Here is an 18,032-nt window from a genome sequence, read left to right as displayed (position 1 = left end):
GTTCCCATTCATGATGGCTGACTTCAGTTTTTGCTGCTTTGACGTTATGAATATTTCGTCAAGATCGTTAGTGATGTTTGTCGTTTGAAGGAGTTAATCAACTTGGGAGTTCATTTATGTATTTGATATATTGTACATTTGCTCCCTAATCTGCAGGGTGTAGAAAATAAAAGCTCTGCCAAATGAAACGGTGCAAGTGTTGTAAGAAATACAAATGTATTGTTCAGATCACATTAAAGAAATACAGCAAATGTTCAAACAATACAAAGACAATGTAATCAGCATCTTCCCACAAGACAGTGGACCTTGGCTTTGTGATTGGTGGAAAATTCAAGAAAAAAAAAAGTCACTTTAGAAATAAGCAGGAAAATAAGTGCTGCCTGTATACGAAAGCCATAAGTATGTTTTTTAAAATCACATCGTACCTCTTCTCTCTTTATTGCAGGGATAATTGTACACCAGGATGTGTTGATAAAGAGAGTCATAAACGCCCGGTTTCTCAGCCGGGTGCTGTGGGTGTTACGCATGACTTGGGTTATTGATTGAGGCGTTTGGTCATCACGAGAAAACGAGTGGTTCAAGCTCATAACACACTCGCCCAACCAACTCTTCAGAGACGCTCTCAATGGACGTATCGCCATCAGCATCGTTGTCTTCTGCGCCGCGACTGTGTTTCTGCTCCTTCACTGGTGTATTTGGGCCTCTGAGGGAGATAAGAGGATTGCAATCTTTCTAGTGGCTTAATCTAAAATAAAAAGGTGCGCATCTTCAGCTATTGAGTACCTTCCACTGTTCATGTCTTCAGTATCTTGGTTTATTGCTCCTCCAAACCTATTGACGAACTGAACCAGGGTACCTGAGAAAGAAAAGAAAGAGTCTAGAGCAACTAGGTCTATGTCATCTTTCGACCTTATTTTGGGCCACTTGGGCACAGAACAGCAAGGCATAAAAAACACGGACATCTTTAGAGGGCTAAAGCGAATAGTTACATCACTCTTGTACTCGGGCGCTAACAAGGACCTGATCAAGTTTGCGTTGCTGCCACTTACCAGCACCCATCCTTCTCCTTCTCCAGAGCAAGAAACCAATAGCCAGCGCAAGTAGCAGCACCACAAGAACCCCCCCAACAGCCCCCAAGGCGACTGAGGAGGATGTCGCTGTAAGAGTTAGAAGATCGAGCACAACAGTTATTGATGGGAAATAACAAGACCAATAAACTTCCATCTGCTCTTCAGATCTTACCGACAACGGTTACTTGCAGTGACTTGGAGGGATCAGAAGAAAAGAACCTTGTGGAAACGTTAACAGCGTAGACACAGGAATACTCTCCCTGGCTCTTATAATCTATCTCTGGGAAGTCAAAGTATGCCATGAAGAATACGGAGTGGTCAAATGCTGGAATCGCTTTACTGGTGTTCAAGTGGGCCTCTTTCAGATAGAAGATGCCTCCAGGATAGCTGGAATGGATGGAGCATGTGACGGAGAAGCTGCTGCCTTGGGGCACCGATATCTTGTCAGGGCTATAGATCACCATTGCGTGGGGAGATGTCAGGGAGATGCTGGGCTTCTCTAGTTTTACTGCAGAATAGAAGACGGATTGTTTACAAACAGGTTCTCAATCTTGCACAGTCAAACATCCGACAATTATGTTCAACCAGAGAAAGCAGAAAGACAGTTGTTGACCTGTGACAGTGAGATCCGCAGTAGCTCCTGGAGGGTAAAAGATGACTTGGTTTGGCAATTTCTTTTGATATTCACAGTAGTATGACCCCGATTGGCTGAAGTCGACGTTTGGCAAGACAAAGGTTGCGGCTTCGTTCTCAGAGAATCTTTCAACTTTTACTGAGTCTTGGGTCCTTTTCAGGACGAATGTCCCGCCCAATTGTTGTGTTAGTACAGTGCATGTGATCTCAACTCTGTCCCCCCATTTCACCTCTGCGGCAGGGCTCAACGTTATTACAGGCATCTCTAGAGAACCTGTAACAAATAAAGTTGTAGTCAGTTTTGTGGCAAACAGCAAACGCACCTCCATTCAAAAAACAGTTTAGAGTTGATGACTTCTCTCAGAGATCAAATATTTGCCGGGTCTTTTACCTAAACAAATAGCGCTGGCATCCTCTCCGTGGCCGCAGTTATTTTGTCCAATACCAGGATGCTTACAGTGTGTGAGAGCGGCCTCCTGGCCTTCGCACTCCACATTATCCAGCCATATTGGACCAGTGCCTCTGCCAAAGTGGGCACTTGAGGGAGCAGAGACCGCATGACCACAGCCGAGCTGTCGGCACACCACGTCGGCATTGGGGAGTTCCCATTCATCATCGCACACGGTGCCCCACTTGCTTTTATAGAAGACCTCCACCCTACCGGAGCATTGACCTGAGCCGCCCACCAACCGAATCGGTGCTGCAGGAAAAAAAAAAAGAGTAAACGTGTCATTGAATTGAACATACGTGCGTTAGTACATATTCATTCTAACACACACACAAAAATGAAGAATGGAAACGGGGAACCAGCGAGCCAGAATGTCAGATTAATAATTCACAAGGATAGCTTTTACCACTCAAGCAGCTGCTACATCATTTTCTTTCAATTGGCTTCATGCTGGTTTAGCTGTATCTTCTAATTTAACTTTTTGACGGTAAAGAAAAGTTGTGTATTCCCTGATCCCTGACTTCAAGGCTCAGTGGTAAATACATTAAATACTTTTCAACTCGCTCAATGTTTTCTCTTGTTTTGTGCAAATAAAATACAATTGCGCCACAAACGCTGTAAAAAAAATGTAAATTGTCTGTGTGTGACGATTTTGAACAGGCGATTTAAAAGGCCTTACATGCACAGCTGGCGCCAGCATCATGGTCGTGCCCACACCTGGCTCCTCTGAAACCTTTAACTGAGCATTGCTGAAGAGTTGTCACATTGTCGAAGCAGGAATCAGCCTCGACTACTGATCCGATGCCTTGGCCGAAAGTGGCAGCGCCGGGAGCGGTGAGTGCATTTCCGCATTCCAGCCACTCACACACCATCTGAGCTTTGCTCATGTTCCAGTCCGTGTCGCACACCGTTTGCCACACTTCGCCATGACGAACCTCCACTCTGCCTTGGCACTCATCCTTACCACCAATCAACCGGGCCTCCAAACTCCCTGCGAAGTCAAGTTATCGGAAATGGTTACACAGCATCAGACCTTTGAAATCTATTGCAATGCAGTTAATGAAACGGCAGGTTTACAAAACCAAGTGTGAAAACTCAATCTATAATAATTGAAAGTCAACAACATATGTGATTATTCTTACCCGTGCAGACAACACCAGCAACTAAGGTGGTGTTGCAAGTTTTGTCCCTAAATGGCCTTTGTGGGCACTGACTCAGGCTCGACTCCAATCCATTGCATTCAATCTGACTATTCCAGATGGGTCCTGAGCCACGGCCAAACTCGGCGTTGGTGGTAATCTTATGGTTCCTTCCGCAGTTCAGCTGTCTGCACACCACATTTGCGTCGTTCGCATCCCAGGCTTCACCACACACGCCCCCCCACTGGCCTTTGTCGAAGAACTCTACGCGTCCGATACAACGATGGTGTCCATCGGACAGCTTTACGTTACCTTGAAACGACAGTTACATCAAAGATAAGTTCCAATTTGTTCTAAATTTACACTTTCATGGTCATCATTTAACTGGACTTCATGACATTGTTAGTCAATGTTTCCTCCCCTTTAAAGTGTTAGTTACTCCATAACCTCTCAGAAGGTAATTAATGGAGTAACACACACCATTGATTTTTAAAGTAAAAATATGTTGTCGTCCAAAAGGCTGCGTACCGTTTGTCTGATTCCATGTGAATGCAGTATCAATATGAATAATATTGGATGCTGTTTCCACACATTTGTCCAAGGAAGGTTTATCCCACTCTCACTTTTCAAATTGCCATATGACTGTAGTTTATATCTCCTTAAAAAAATAAGGGAATAGAATTCCAATTTCAAGTCAACTTCGTGCCCCACCTGAACATGTGACAGACGCCTCTTCAGTGCGATCCTGGCTGCTCCTGGCATACGGCCCGAAAGTGCACTGTGCCAGAGAGGTCTCTCTACCGCTACAACTGACCGTATGCCAACCGAGTTGTCCGCCTCGACCATACGATCCGGAAAACTGGACGGGATTTCCACAGTTCATCTCTCTGCACACCACCGCAACTTCATTCGTTCCCCAGTGCTGGCTAGATGCTGATGACCATTTTCCTCCATGGTAGAACTCCACTCTGCCTGAGCACTGATCCGTCCCATTGATCAGTCTGATGTCAGCTGTAAATCAAAGGGGATAGAATCAGCCACTAGTTGATGTTTTGACAGATTTGAAAACAATACCTCGGTATTTCAGAGCGGTTCCCAAACTCAAGAATGCCGCGGCCCAATTTGAAATTTGAAAAACTTTTGCGGCCCAGCCGAACCTTTAATCACAACTCTGATCAAAACATAAACTAGGGATGATTAAATGACCTTACGAATTTAACCAATTTAAAATGTATTAACCGACAATGTATGTTTTGTATACCATTTTCTCCGGAGCTCATATATATTTACTTTAATACTACAAGAGGGCGCCCCATTTGACCTTGTTTTGTTTTGCGGCGCCTTTTGTTGAATAACGACAGGCGGACAAGAGCAGCCGTTTCGAGCGAGAACTTATTGTTTTATTAATCTGTTCTCATCAATTAATCTTTCACATAACCAATGTGCCGCTAGAATTGTTCAAATAATACTTAAACTGAGAAAAAGATGTGCATTTTGTATCTTCGATTATCAATCGTAATTTAAATCAGGAATATATTCATATTAATTTCAAACTTTTCAACTATTTATTTCTTCTTTGTAAATGACCTCTCGCGGCCCACCTGCAGTACCTTCGCGGCCCACACTTTGGGAATCGCTGCTGCAGTAGAATTAAGATACATATTCATTTGAGGCAGATAGCTACTGTACAAAAACAAAATAAACACGTTAACCAGCAAGATGATACCTGAGCACACCACACCGGCATCTTCAGAATGGCCACAGTTACTTTCTCCGATGGTGGGATGTCGACAGTGGAAAAGGGACGTCTCATTACCGAAGCAGCCCAAATCATCCAGCATGATATCTCCTTGGCCTGGACCAAAGAAGGAACCGCTTTTGGCAGTCAGAGCTGTTCCACAGTCCACGGATCTGCACACCACCTGAGCATCTTTGATGTCCCAATCGTCATCACACACCGTTCCCCACAGGCCGTCATTCTGAACCTCCACCCTACCGGAGCACCGGTCAGTGCCGTTGACAAGCCTGATGGATGGAATACCTAAGAACATTCCCACTCCTGTTACAGGTATTCAAGTTAAATTCAAATGATATAATATTATTATTACGACTTGACTTGCAAATGTACTCTGTTAAGGTATTTCTATAGTTACTTATTGCCAATATCAGGATAAAATGTTCACACGTACTGTATATAAGAAGACTTAATGTACAATCTTGTTTTCAACACAACTCCATTGCTATCCTAGTTCAATGGCGCTCACGGACAGTACATATTATATACAGCCATATTTCGTTTCTTACCTGAACATGAAATAGAAGCCCCCTCACATCTCCCCATGTAATTCTCAAATGTGCATTGGGAGATGGAGCTCACATTGTCAGCGCATCTGCTTGTGTACCCTCTCAGTCCGCTGTCACCAAAATGGAAGATTTCTTGAGATGCTTTTGGTGACCCACAACCCAGTTCTTGACACACCATTGCGGCCTCTTTATTGCCCCAGTTTTTACAAATTTTTGCCCATTTGCCGTCATGGAAGACCTCGACTCTGCCAGAGCAGCGGTCAGTCCCGTTGACCAATCTGATAAATTCTGAAAAGCGGTATTTCATTTTAAACATTTTAAAATGTTTCATATTTTCAACTCAGCAATGAAAAACAATGTTATTGCGTGACAGGTATTGTAGTAAGGATGTATGTGCTACCTGAGCATATGACACTGGCATCTTCATTGTGGTCACAGTCATGTTCTCCAAAACCTCTGTGTGGGCAGTCGGCGATGGACATCTCATGACCCGTACACTCAAGGTCGTCCAACCACACCTGACCTTTACCTCTGCCGAAGTGGGCCTTGAACTTGACCGAGAGAGCGGCCCCACAGTCCAACTCGCGACACGTAACGGTCGCTTCCTGCATCCCCCACCTGTCATCACAGATCGTTCCCCACTGTCCCTCGTGATAGATTTCCAGTCGACCAGAGCACCGGCCAGTCCCGTTCAACAGTCGAATGGGTTTACTGTCTTCAAGGTGGGGAAAGAAACAAAAGCCAAAAAGCCAAAGGCGTGTTTTGTTTACCAAACGTCCGACACACACATTCTGCGGTGGTCTCAACAGATGGATGACTTACTTGAACAGACGACGGTGGCATCGACACAGTTCTCCTTGAATTCCTGATGTTTGCACTGCGAGAGGGAGCTCTCATTTCCGAAGCATATGGAGTTGACTTCACCAAGCAACATGGCCTCTCCAAAATATGGGGCTTCAGCCGGAGTGACAGCGCTGCCGCAGTTGGTCTCTCGGCACACAACTTCAGAGACCGCCGCCTTCCCCTCACTGGTGCACATTCTGTTCCATTTGCCATCGTGGTAGACTTCCACTCTGCCATTACACCGATTGGTTCCATTGACCACTCTCACATGTTCTGCAAGTGATGCGAAAAAAGATAAGATAATAAAATCCCCCAAAAGTTCTTACGTTTACTAAATCTATCGCACAAGCTCTATAAACATCACGTATTAACATGTACTGTAAGAAAGAGTGTAAAAAAAACAATTTTCTATTTTACAGGATGTTTTATGTAATGCAATTTGCCAGACACCTGCTTCCAAAGTACTCTGTATGGTTTGAATTTCCTATTCAAACCTGTTGAAAACAGCAAATTACTCCCTGTATTGTTGAAACATTCGATTAGTATTCCAGGTTCAGAATATTTTGACAATATCTGTCATGAGAACTACCTTTTAAAGCAAATGTATTATTGGAATTTGGGCCCTTGACTCATACATGTGACTGAACATTCTCAGCCTCATTTGCGGTCCAAAATGGCAGGTCCATCACTTTAAACGTTAAAATGTCTCTAAGTATCCTTCCACAACATAATAACTAAAGCTACTCAACACTCATGTTGCTTTATTTGGTTTTACCTCCCATCTCTGCGTCATGCCCTTTGCACTTTAAATGTGCAGCAGCCGGTCACATGCTGAGCTCAATGCGCTGCGGTTGTTGCATCAGCATTAGCACCACAGGTGTCATTTTAAAGACAGCAACGCGTGAACTGGAAATAAGGATGCTCGGTCTTTAATGCAATAATATGATCAGATGATAAAATAAATGATGCGTTAGCTGTTTTTCTCAAAAGTTTTTATTTCCCAACATCAATTGACAGTTCCTTATTTCTGGTCTTGTCAAAATAGAGGAAGGGCCTCGCAATGCAGGGTTTTGTAACAACTGATCAAACAAGCTAACTGTGATTTGATATAAAAAACGAATTAATACTTTAAGTAGAACTTTTACATTTTGGAAGATGCAGTAATTAACTAACTCACTTACTTACTTGCCGGCAGTGTTGAATCAGAAAAAAAATCATATTTACTCAATAAACATAAGGCTCCAGTTAGCTGCTGATCACTTTAGTTTAGCAACGCAGAAACACTGGATACGACCGAGAGATACAGCTGGAATATCCAACTTATCAACTCTTTGGGAGTAAGCATTTCTTCCAAAGATGTCAAACAAAGTCTACCGCTGTATGTGATTAAGTTGCAAATTGAGCGGTACCCTACTGGTAGTTATACAGAGGATCAGGTAAAGCAAAAAACATAAGTGAATGAACTCAGCCTCACCTGAACAGATAACCCCGGCATCTTCAGAGTGGCCACAGTTATTCTCCCCAAGTGGTCTGTGTGAGCACTTAAGGATGGAAGACTCACTACCAAGACACTGCACGTCATCCAACCAGATCTGGCCCTCTCCCTCTCCGAAAAACGCGCCTTTTTTGGCCTCAAGAACCGTCCCACATTTCAACTCTCGACAAACCACGTCAGCGTTGGTAGTGCTCCACTGGTCGTCACACACCGTTCCCCAAACGTCGTTGTTGTAGACCTCCACTCTGCCAGAGCAGCGCGAAGTCCCAACCAACCGAATTTTATTACATTCTAGAAATGATGAAAAAAAGGCGCAGTAGCTGTAGGTATTGTCATCATGAACGAAAGTCCCTTTTCACTGTATGCAAGTGTAGAAAATCTAAAAACCCAATTAGCACACGCGCTTTCAGGGGTTAAAGATAAATAAAACATACTGACCTGTAAGCAGTGGCAGGCTCAATAAACCTAAAGCAGAAAGCCCAAAGATTTGAGATTAATATTTTCAAAATATCATTGTCCAATAAATGCTGTGTCGTTGTACGGTCGACGTTGTGATTCATAAAATTTCAAACATATCAGGACAAGCTCCAGGAAATGTAACATGAAGTTGGAAAAATATACACCGTATAATTGTCCAGTATCAATATTGTCAGATTCACAATAAAAGAAATAGCACAAAACCAAAAGAAAATGGGAAAAAAAGAAAAAAACGTACCTAGTGACAAAAAACAAACAAAATGTAGTTTTTCTGCAGTGACGAAGATCATATTGTGTCTCCAGAGAAGATCAAATGCTGTCGAGGTACAGTAAGAAGGAATTATTAGAAGAGTGCTCATTTAGTGTCTCATTTGTCTTCGGCAGAATAAGCAAAGCTCGCTGGTTTTTGGAAGCCTTACAGTTTTTTCCCAAATCTGCAAAAAGCGATTTAGTAACCCGCTTACCTTTTAAATCCAATAAGTGTGTGCAGCTATTAAAATTACCGTACAATTTAAAATAAAAAGCCGATCATATCTGAAACACACATCACGGACACCCAGTAATTCGTATGAATAAGAGGGGCTCCGTGCAGTTGGACTGCAAACTAAAAACATGTTGACATTTTCATCAATCATTAAAGGCAGGGGGGACATTTGAGGAGGAGATATGGTTTCTTTGTAACAGAAAAAGGACATTCCTATTTTTAAAACGACAATAGTGATGGAGAATATTGCCGGTAAGCAGTAATCAAGGTAACGCTGATGTACGTACACAACAAACGATCAGCACCAGGAAAATAAAAGGGAATCAGAATAAGAGTTGTTTTCCATGAATGGTAAGAAGTGACCACTGAATTTCATGTTTTATTTGTATCAACCACGGCCATTTACCCCGATTTTAAGTTTAAATTCATATAAACAGGCTAATTTCCAGCTCATTAATTTCCAGCTATTTCTCCACAGCATCAACAGCTCTTTAAGGAATTAATGAAATGCATTAAATAAAAATGTGTTCATAATTTAAGTAGTTTTTACAAAATGTTTATATTCTAAGTGCATTTAGTTTGCTGTATATCGTGCATCATGTTCAGTCCTGGTGCTAATATTGTGGAATTATTTACTCAAAATATTGCATTACATTGCAAAACAATCCATTTCCACTATCAACTTTGTTTGAGACATCATTTTTTATAAATCATTTTCTTACCTTACAGAACGGGTTAATGGGGTTGTTTTTCTGCTCATCTGATCAACGAATAATGGTCTGATGCAACAGAACATAATTCACTGAGGTTTGTTCTTTCAGAAGAGCTGACGGTTCTTATCCACATCTTATTCTCAACATGACTCATTGGGACCAATGGTCAACACTTCCGCTTGCGAAATGCTGAGAGTCCTTGTCCTTTTAGTTCAGTTCCTGTAACAGACCACCCACTTATGCAATGCTCCATGTAAACATATTTGGTGTAAGAAAAACATTGTCGCCACAAAACTGCAAAACTGCCCCGAAAGATTATTACTTGACAGTAATATTAAGGAACACACTCATCTCATTTGATCGAGTCTCATCTTCAACGGTTGATCCGGTTGCGGGAGCAACAGTTCCAGCAGGGACCCCAAAACTTTCCCGGGCCCCATCGACCAGCACCGACTGGCGGATCCCGGGGCGTTCCCAGGCCCGTGTGGAGATATAATCTCTCCACCTGGTCCTGGGTCTCCCTCAGAGCCTCTTCCCAGCTGGACGTGCCTGGAAAACCTCCCCAGGGAGAACGTGGCAGCTGGTGAATTTTTTAAGCACTCTGATTGGCTAAATTATATGTCACACAGTTTTAAATTGAATCAGCAATGGGCCCAAGGGCTTCTTTGACCCGCCTTCTGTGGGCGATCTTGAAGTTGCCCCTAGAGCAGCTAAAACGCGCATGAAGACAGGATGTGCAGGAAAACCAGATATGTGCATATATAATATATTAAAAATATTCATGGGTACATTTCATATTTCCAAAACAAAAATTTACATTTTCTATAATTCAATATTTTCTTTTTGGGGGGGCTCAGGGATGGGCCTGATTGCCCTCCATTGGCCCTACCAGATGCCCAAACTGGCTCCTTTCCATGCAAAAAGAGCAGGGTCCAACTCTGGCTCATTTATATGTATAAACTAATGCAATATAATGAATGACATTCACAGCAAGTAGAACAGATATATTGTATTGATATATAACTGTTTTTTGAAAGAACTGAGAACAGTGAGTTTCCCTGAGTTGTTGTCCTGTCAAACGTGTGACTGTATGTGATATTTCTCGCTTAAAAACATTTCTCGCGTAAACAACTCGCTTATTTTCCCCACATCGTGTGCACAATGCACAATCAAGCCATTTTCATGTTCTAAAGGAGAAAAGTTCTCGTCTGTGTAGCGTCATTGAGCCGTTGTGTTCATTGATGATCATTTCGGGTTGTGTCGGTATGAGCCAAAGAGTTATTTTTTACAAAAAACGTTTGCCTTGTCACAGTAAGAAAAGCCACAGTTGTTTACTTATGACATCACTCTTTCTACTCAGGTGTCCCCGCTCACCTGTTTAACTCAACCTGTGCTCGTCTACTCAAAACTATAGATCTAAAGTAGTGACACAGTCGCCTTCGTCTTCATTCAGTATCATCTAATGACCGAACTGATGACACTGAGATTTAAAAGCAGGTTAGCACATATCGATGTCTGGGTAAATCATTACAGACACACAAGATTTGCATCATTCTCTGATGGGAAATTACCGTACAACTCATCCGGCAGGGTCCAATGTGAGTGGCCTGAGAGACAGAGGGGTCATTTCGCCAACAGGATAATGGTTATACGGTCCAAAGGGCAGTTAAAGAGGAACAGATCAAACGGGACTCTTTTTAGCAACGAGAGAGGGGACATTTCGGAAGCTGGTTAAAAAGCTTAAACGCTACAGATACAGGTGCTGAGAGTTCATATAGTGGTGTAAGAATAGAGTTGAGTTTCTCAACCTGTTATCATTGGTTCTCCCCTGTATGTACAGCGACCTCGGCACACGTTATCTCATGAGTCTGTCTTTGAGTCCACTTTTCTTATCCATAATCGCTTTTATTCTCACTCTTAACGTGCGACTCACAAAGTCGCTAATGTAGGATTTTTTGCATCGCATTAAACACCTTCTCACCACTAGAAAATAGATTAAGATTAGGCACTCAAACCATTTTATTTGTTGTAGTATTACATCATTATATGAAAAATAGTGGTCAAATTTACTTATAAAATGTCCCGCTTCATGTGGAGTTGAGTATAACTAAAAAAAAAAAAAACATGTTACAAACTGAAAAATATTAAATTTTTAAGTCAGTCCAAAGGGCTTCTTATTATCACGTTGATTCACAAATCAAGGACACAAAAGCAAAATAGGAATGTTGTTCGAACAATTATTATTCAAAATGATTTGAAAGAAGTCAGAATGATATCCTTCCACGCGATGGCACAACATGAAGGTAAGTCTGGCTAGTTAGGGTGCATCTGTTTGTGTGGCCTTCATGTGTAAACATAAAGGAATTAGTTAACCACCCACCCATGATAATTTAATGAGGACGAGGGACATGTTTGGGACAGAGGACATAGAATACAGATTGGAGGACATGCCAACACGTATTTTGATTCTGTGAGTTTGCTTACACTTCGGACAGAAGCCGGGTTCTGTTATTGCAGAGCTTTGCCACTTGATTATCTCTGAGCAATGAACTATATTTTCTTATCTCAGTCCTCGGTCTGATAGAACTTCATGGTGATACGCTGCTATCTAGTGCACTGCGATGACTCACGTGACGTCTACTGTAAAAAACGCTTTGGATTTGAGGACGGCCTGGATTTGAGGATGAAGCTGCCACTGGTTTGCATCCTGTCAACAAATCCTACAAAAAGGCCAAAACCAACAATTAATTGAGCCGACTGACATCTTTGTTCATTGTTTTGAACCTGTGCACTGTAGTCTGTTTTAATCCCACAAACACCATCCTGCCGCTGTGAATAATTGTTAGAACGGCACACATGTATTGTTTACCACCATGAACTAGTCTCTGCTCCTGTTTGAGTAATATTGGCTAAGAAATACAGCGGCCTGCCCTATTAGGGAACTCATTGGCCTTTTAAAACCTGAACCAATCAAAGTCACAACGTAGAAAAGAAACTACCACACGTTGATGTCAATATTTTATTGGATTTATAGGAAATAGGATTAAAAAAAAAGCATATAACTGAAACCCTGTCCTTAAATCAAACTAGATTGGCAGTGGAATAATTCAAGTGCAAGCTTTGTTTGGGGACTACATATCAGGTCCATCCCTCATACGTTTTAGGATTCATAGCATCTGCTTAGGTGGTTAAACGGTAGCGCCACGGTCTCCTCTTGGAAAGCATCACACAGTTATTTCAGGTTGCACTTACTTAATGCAACCGCTTCATTAAACGGTTACTGAGATACATACTAAGGCAAATATACGCACACAGTAAAGATCACAGGTGTGTGTTCAGGTGACAGGTGCTAGTTTTTAGTTATTTCCCCAATTATGCATCGACCTACAGAAAACTGCTCCACCTAAGTTGCACGGAACTTATGCTACCGCCGGGGTTTGCTGTCACAATGTATAAAAAGGGAACACTAATACGTCCGTCCCGAAGTTAATCACCTTCTCCTGTGATTAGGTCCATCTCGGGAATTGGGAATTTCTTGGAAATTGAAAGATGTGTTTAAAGAGAGTCAGGAGAAGTCACGCAGGGTGAAATCCGTGGCCGTTGATGTTTGGCAACATGTTGGCATATTAGCAGGAGGAGGAACGCGGGAGAAGAGGTGATGCAACACAGGAAGCAATGTGGTTTTCATCTTCGGATTTTAAAGAATCACAGAACATCTTGTAGCTGAGGTTTCATGTTATGACTCAGAATCCTATGAGGCGGAAAGGGAAGAGAGATTGAATCATTTTATGTAAAAACGTTACTCACACATGCTGTGCTAAAACAAGTTCAAAAGAGATCAAATGAATAATGTTAAATGATAAATGGAATTAGTTAGTTTCCCATTCATCTAAGCACAAAGATGAACGTTTTTACAATGATAGTCTTTGGGAGTTACGGCAGATGATCCTTTGTCATTTGTAGAACGGACCGATGCAAAGAGCAGCTGAACCAAACTAACTTCTCTTTTTCCGAACAAAAAAATAAAGCTGATGTGCATGAAATATGTTTTAAATCAAACAGTTCAGAGGCGGTTTGCAGTAGAGGAAGCTGCTGATGCAGCGATGGAGGATCTCAGACCTGACAGCAGATGTTGTTGGCAGTAGGATGTATAGCACAGAGACATCAAGTGTGATTTAGTGTGTTTGAACGCAAACCGTCTCTTACTTTCACTGAGGGTTTGGAACTAAGCCCGAGGAAGGCAAATACAGTGTTATCCTCCTTTGACTGGAAGAAGTCTTCATAGTCCTGTGGAGGGGGGGGGGGGGGGGGGGGGGATGAGACAAAAACATGACAGTTTGAAAGATGCTTCAAATAGTTCCTCCACTTTGATACAATTCAGTTGCCATGACACTGCAGAGTGATGTTGGATTACCTTCGGCCAGGGAGGGGGACGACAGGAAGAGCAGATAATCTGCCCCCACACATGAAACCGGATTACGACCGGTTTACAGAGTGGTGTGCAGGATCAGTAGAGGACACAAACTGGCCAGCACTGAAGGATCAAACTCATTTAAACCCGCATAGGTTTTCTTTTGAAACCCCCTTCTTTATTCTTCCATAAATGAACTAATTTCTTGGGTGATTCATTTGCACCTAGTGACATAACTGTATCCGATTGTGATGTGTCTGTAAGATTTTACCACTAGTGCCCCTGTAACGTAATGTTTACATGCAACATTACATCCGTGTGTGCGTCATCGCATGGTATGTCTACTATTAAGGTCAGATGTCAAAAATGACAGAATGGATTCCAAATGGTTGCACGGACTTCTTCTTACCCCACAGTAGTGATCGTCGTTGAATATCTGCGGAGGCAGCGGGTTGCCTTTCTCCGGCCGCTTGTCCGTGGGGATGTTGCGGAACATCCACAGCCTCTGCTCCTCCAGCATGGTGATGTCTACTTCCTGGAAACGGATCCGATTGGACTCCAAGAAGCCCACCACTGCTTGCTGATGCTTTTTCACCTGAAATAGGTAATTAAGAAAAACAAATAAAAGGAAGGGAGATCAAAAGGCATTCTCATGTACAACCAAATATGCATTCTATGCATGCTATGTATTCACTGCAGAGCGACTCCTGTGGTAACGGGGATATTAAGAAGGATTTTGGATTTTCAACTCAGCTTTTTCCATTCGCGTCTAGCATGCATTGTTACTCAAATACAATTATTCTAAGCGTGTTAAAAGCACCAAAGTCTGCCATACTTTAGTAGAATCATTTGTTAGATGATTCCCATTTGTAAAAACATTCACTTTGGTCAACATCTGCGTTATCTCACGCGGTCAATTCAGTCAGTGCAGCATGTGTGCTTGAGCATTCATTAACATGACAAAAAGCTATGCTAATTATTCAGTGCCATGTATTTTGTGGCTAAATGATCGTGTATTTGAGTACCAAGGAAACCTTCTAGAAATTTGGCCTTTGATGCAGAAGATGAAGAAGATTATGATTTAAATATATGCACTTTAAGTGTGTGTGTGTGTTTAATGTCTGTCCAAAATGACAGTGATTCTAAGGGCCACAATGGAGCTATTGTCTTACCTAAAAGACAGCAGGAGACTATTCTGCACCATCTGTTAGAGACACACACCCAAAGAAGTTCATCTGTTACGTCTTTTGTCCAATGGTGATTTCCTTTGTGTGGTCATAAAACAGCGTTGTGTTTTTTTAGTAAGAGAGCTAACAAATTGCACGTTTACTGACAAGTACAAAATGTGCCTGTTTACTCCAGTCAAAAAGTACAAAACTTCCAGTAAAGTGTGACCGGTCTGTGCTATGCAGCGTAGTTGTTCCTCCGAGCTGAAAAGCGGTTCATACTAAATAATGGAAGAGGTCCCCCCTGTGATGGTGAGTGAGAATGTCTCTCAGGGGACGGACGAGTTCAGATTTGGGTTGACAGTCAAACGCGCAGACGCTGACATTACAGTGCATGAGTACGTGTGCGTTGTTTGAGAGCACTGTCGGGAAATGTAGAGATTAACTGGACGTCAAGACTAATCCATCAGACACGGACAGAGATGCACACAGCCAAAGGAGAGGATTTTGGAAATAAATATTAATAAAATCTGTATATTTCCCTTCCCTTAAGAACGGAGAAAAAGAAATCGTCACCACATTGCACATCGTTTGTCAAGAAGAGGGACTGCAATGCTTTAGAACTATAAAATAACTTATTTGGTTGGATAATGTGTGGTACAGAGGAATATTCTGAAGGTTTAAAAACTATGTTCAGGATAATTACTGGGCAACAAAGAAGCGGATGAGACTGAACCGGACAATAGGTGATAACCTAATTTACACTTAATTTATTTGTTGGGGGTGATTTCCCACTAATCTGCTAGCTGCAAAATGCTCTTTTTATGTAGCGTTTTGTTTATCCGCTTGATTCTGCACATGCAGTCCTGCACGTGTTGCACATGAATGTTTTTCAACTTTGTGCCGCTCTACCATCTCTCTCCGTATTTTTCCTCTCTCTCACACACACACACACACACATGCATTTTCCCTTTAAATCAGCAGAGGGGTCCAGTCCTTATACCTTCGCGCTTAATTTGATCATTTGTAACTCAATTCAAAAGCATTCGCAGTAAATTACATTCACATGAGCTCATCCCCCGAATGGCGGACCCGGTCAGGCATGCATGACTGTGCTTCGTTTATGGGAGAGAGTCTGCGTGTTCTGAACGTACGTGTCATGTTGGTAAAAATAACTCTTTTGTAAACACTCGCTAATTTCTGCTGCCCTCATCCATAGATGGAGCGTGATAAAATAAATATTATTACTCATTTTCAGCATTACCTAGGACTTAAAGAATTCACAGAGGAGTGTTGTTTGATGATTTTCTGCCGGTACTTAATACCAGCTGGGCCTTCTCAGCAGTAGACCGGGGACTAATGATGGCATCCATCATTGATTAATCCATACTAGCTCAATAACGGTAGATTAGATCAAAGTGACACATTCAACAGTTGAAGCTTTTTTATCCAAAGAAAAAGCTCACATCTATGGGGCTGGAAGGATCTGTTGATCTACTACAGAATATATAATAAATCAGGGTATTTCCACACGGCGCAGTTGTTGGAGCGAAGGAGTTGGACAGGTGGAAGATAACATCTCACAGCACAAATAAGAGTGAAGGGTACTACAACAAAAAGGACAGGAGGGCTTTTCCAGAGATGCAACACCAGATGATGTCTTCAAAGTCATGCAACACAAATCTGCCATAAAGACCGTTTAATCCAACAAGGTTATGATTGATAGACACATAATCCGGCATTGTTTAGGTCATAGTTAATATAGGTCAGGTGGTTACACACACACACACACACACACACACACACACACACACACACACAACACCTCCTTTGTTCTGGAAGGGAGAAGTTTTATTATTATTTATTAAGCTTCCACACAATGACGATTTAATACGGTGTCAAATCAAAAATACAAACCATTTGTTGAAAAAGATGAATTGACCAAACCCAAAATAAATGTTGACTGGGAATTATAAATGTGCGTCTTAGTCAACCGCCTGTTTGGATGATGATTACTTTCACTGATTGTGAAGATGCACAGTTCGGTCATGTAACGGCAGAGAACAATATTCAGCGAGCAGAAAGATTTCTACGTGCTTTTTTAATATGCCGCATCTCTTCTATACAAATGTCAAACGGAAAAGAAAAGAAAAACACAAGTACTCACCGCGACCGAGCCGGTTGAAGAGGCGATGTAAACCTTGATGACCATTTTAATCCCGGTTATTATTAGTCGACAAACAAACTGACTGGAGGAAACGAGATTAACAAAAAATAAATAACTGAAAGTCTACAAGCGACAGAGTCTTAGAAGAGAGACGACACGCGTCTCCTATCTTTAAACTGAGCCATAATAATAACACAGCACGCGCTTCTGCTGGCTGTGGCGCTCAACCACTCACGCGAAATGGGACTTTAAATCAAACACTGAACTTCCGCTCGTAGTTTTCAAAATAAAATAAAATTTAAAAAAAACGCTGTGGGTGAGAACAAAAAGTATACTACATTATAGTGTACATTTCGTACAAAATAGGATTAAGACATGTTTGTTGTATGGAAAACATCTGAGATCTTATTGGTATTGTTCAAAGTCTGCTTGTGCATTTAAGTGAATAACACGATTTCTGATGTGAATCAAGATTTAGCTGCACTTGTATGCGCGTTTACCTTGCAATATATATTGCAGCCAATTACAGTACACATCCCAGTAAGCAGTATAGGTCATTTCAACATTAAAATTGGTTGAAATGGCGTCTGAACGTCTCAGGTCACTTATTTGAGGCTTTTAAAAAAGAGAAGAAAAAAACACTTCATTTAAAAGTGGCAAAACTGTTTTCTAAGTGTCATTT

At 41.8% G+C, this 18,032-nt stretch overlaps 2 protein-coding genes across 3 annotated transcripts; both read right to left on the bottom strand.

Annotated features, from left to right (window-relative positions):
• Positions 1 to 197: 197 nt before the first annotated feature.
• On the bottom strand, positions 198 to 10,164 carry LOC120807687 (scavenger receptor cysteine-rich type 1 protein M130). Of its 2 annotated transcripts, none has more exons than XM_040159978.2 (17): positions 9,616 to 10,164; positions 8,648 to 8,725; positions 8,371 to 8,397; positions 7,912 to 8,223; positions 6,417 to 6,710; positions 5,995 to 6,309; positions 5,595 to 5,882; positions 5,017 to 5,331; positions 4,002 to 4,301; positions 3,294 to 3,602; positions 2,831 to 3,142; positions 2,095 to 2,403; positions 1,684 to 1,977; positions 1,243 to 1,578; positions 1,050 to 1,157; positions 784 to 856; positions 198 to 703 (listed from the first exon to the last, which is right to left on the bottom strand). In XM_040159978.2, exons 2-17 carry the CDS (start codon positions 8,697 to 8,699, stop codon positions 559 to 561), a joined length of 3,789 nt encoding a protein of 1,262 aa, XP_040015912.2. In that variant the 5' UTR covers positions 8,700 to 8,725; positions 9,616 to 10,164; the 3' UTR covers positions 198 to 558. The 2 variants fall into 2 exon arrangements, with proteins under 2 accessions (XP_040015912.2, XP_040015913.2); XM_040159979.2 differs by lacking the exon at positions 9,616 to 10,164 and adding an exon at positions 8,874 to 9,015.
• A 2,447-nt stretch (positions 10,165 to 12,611) lies between these two features.
• On the bottom strand, positions 12,612 to 17,605 carry sh3bgrl2 (SH3 domain binding glutamate-rich protein like 2). Its single transcript, XM_040159989.2, has 4 exons — positions 17,351 to 17,605; positions 14,427 to 14,612; positions 13,813 to 13,893; positions 12,612 to 13,357 (listed from the first exon to the last, which is right to left on the bottom strand). Exons 1-4 carry the CDS (start codon positions 17,393 to 17,395, stop codon positions 13,343 to 13,345), a joined length of 327 nt encoding a protein of 108 aa, XP_040015923.2. The 5' UTR covers positions 17,396 to 17,605; the 3' UTR covers positions 12,612 to 13,342.
• Positions 17,606 to 18,032: the final 427 nt, after the last annotated feature.

Source organism: Gasterosteus aculeatus, chromosome 18 (assembly GCF_964276395.1).
Source record: "Gasterosteus aculeatus chromosome 18, fGasAcu3.hap1.1, whole genome shotgun sequence".
Classification (NCBI taxonomy): domain Eukaryota; kingdom Metazoa; phylum Chordata; class Actinopteri; order Perciformes; family Gasterosteidae; genus Gasterosteus; species Gasterosteus aculeatus.
The sequence above is the reverse complement of the archived record's forward strand: the minus strand, read 5'-3'. Positions and strand labels throughout refer to the sequence as shown.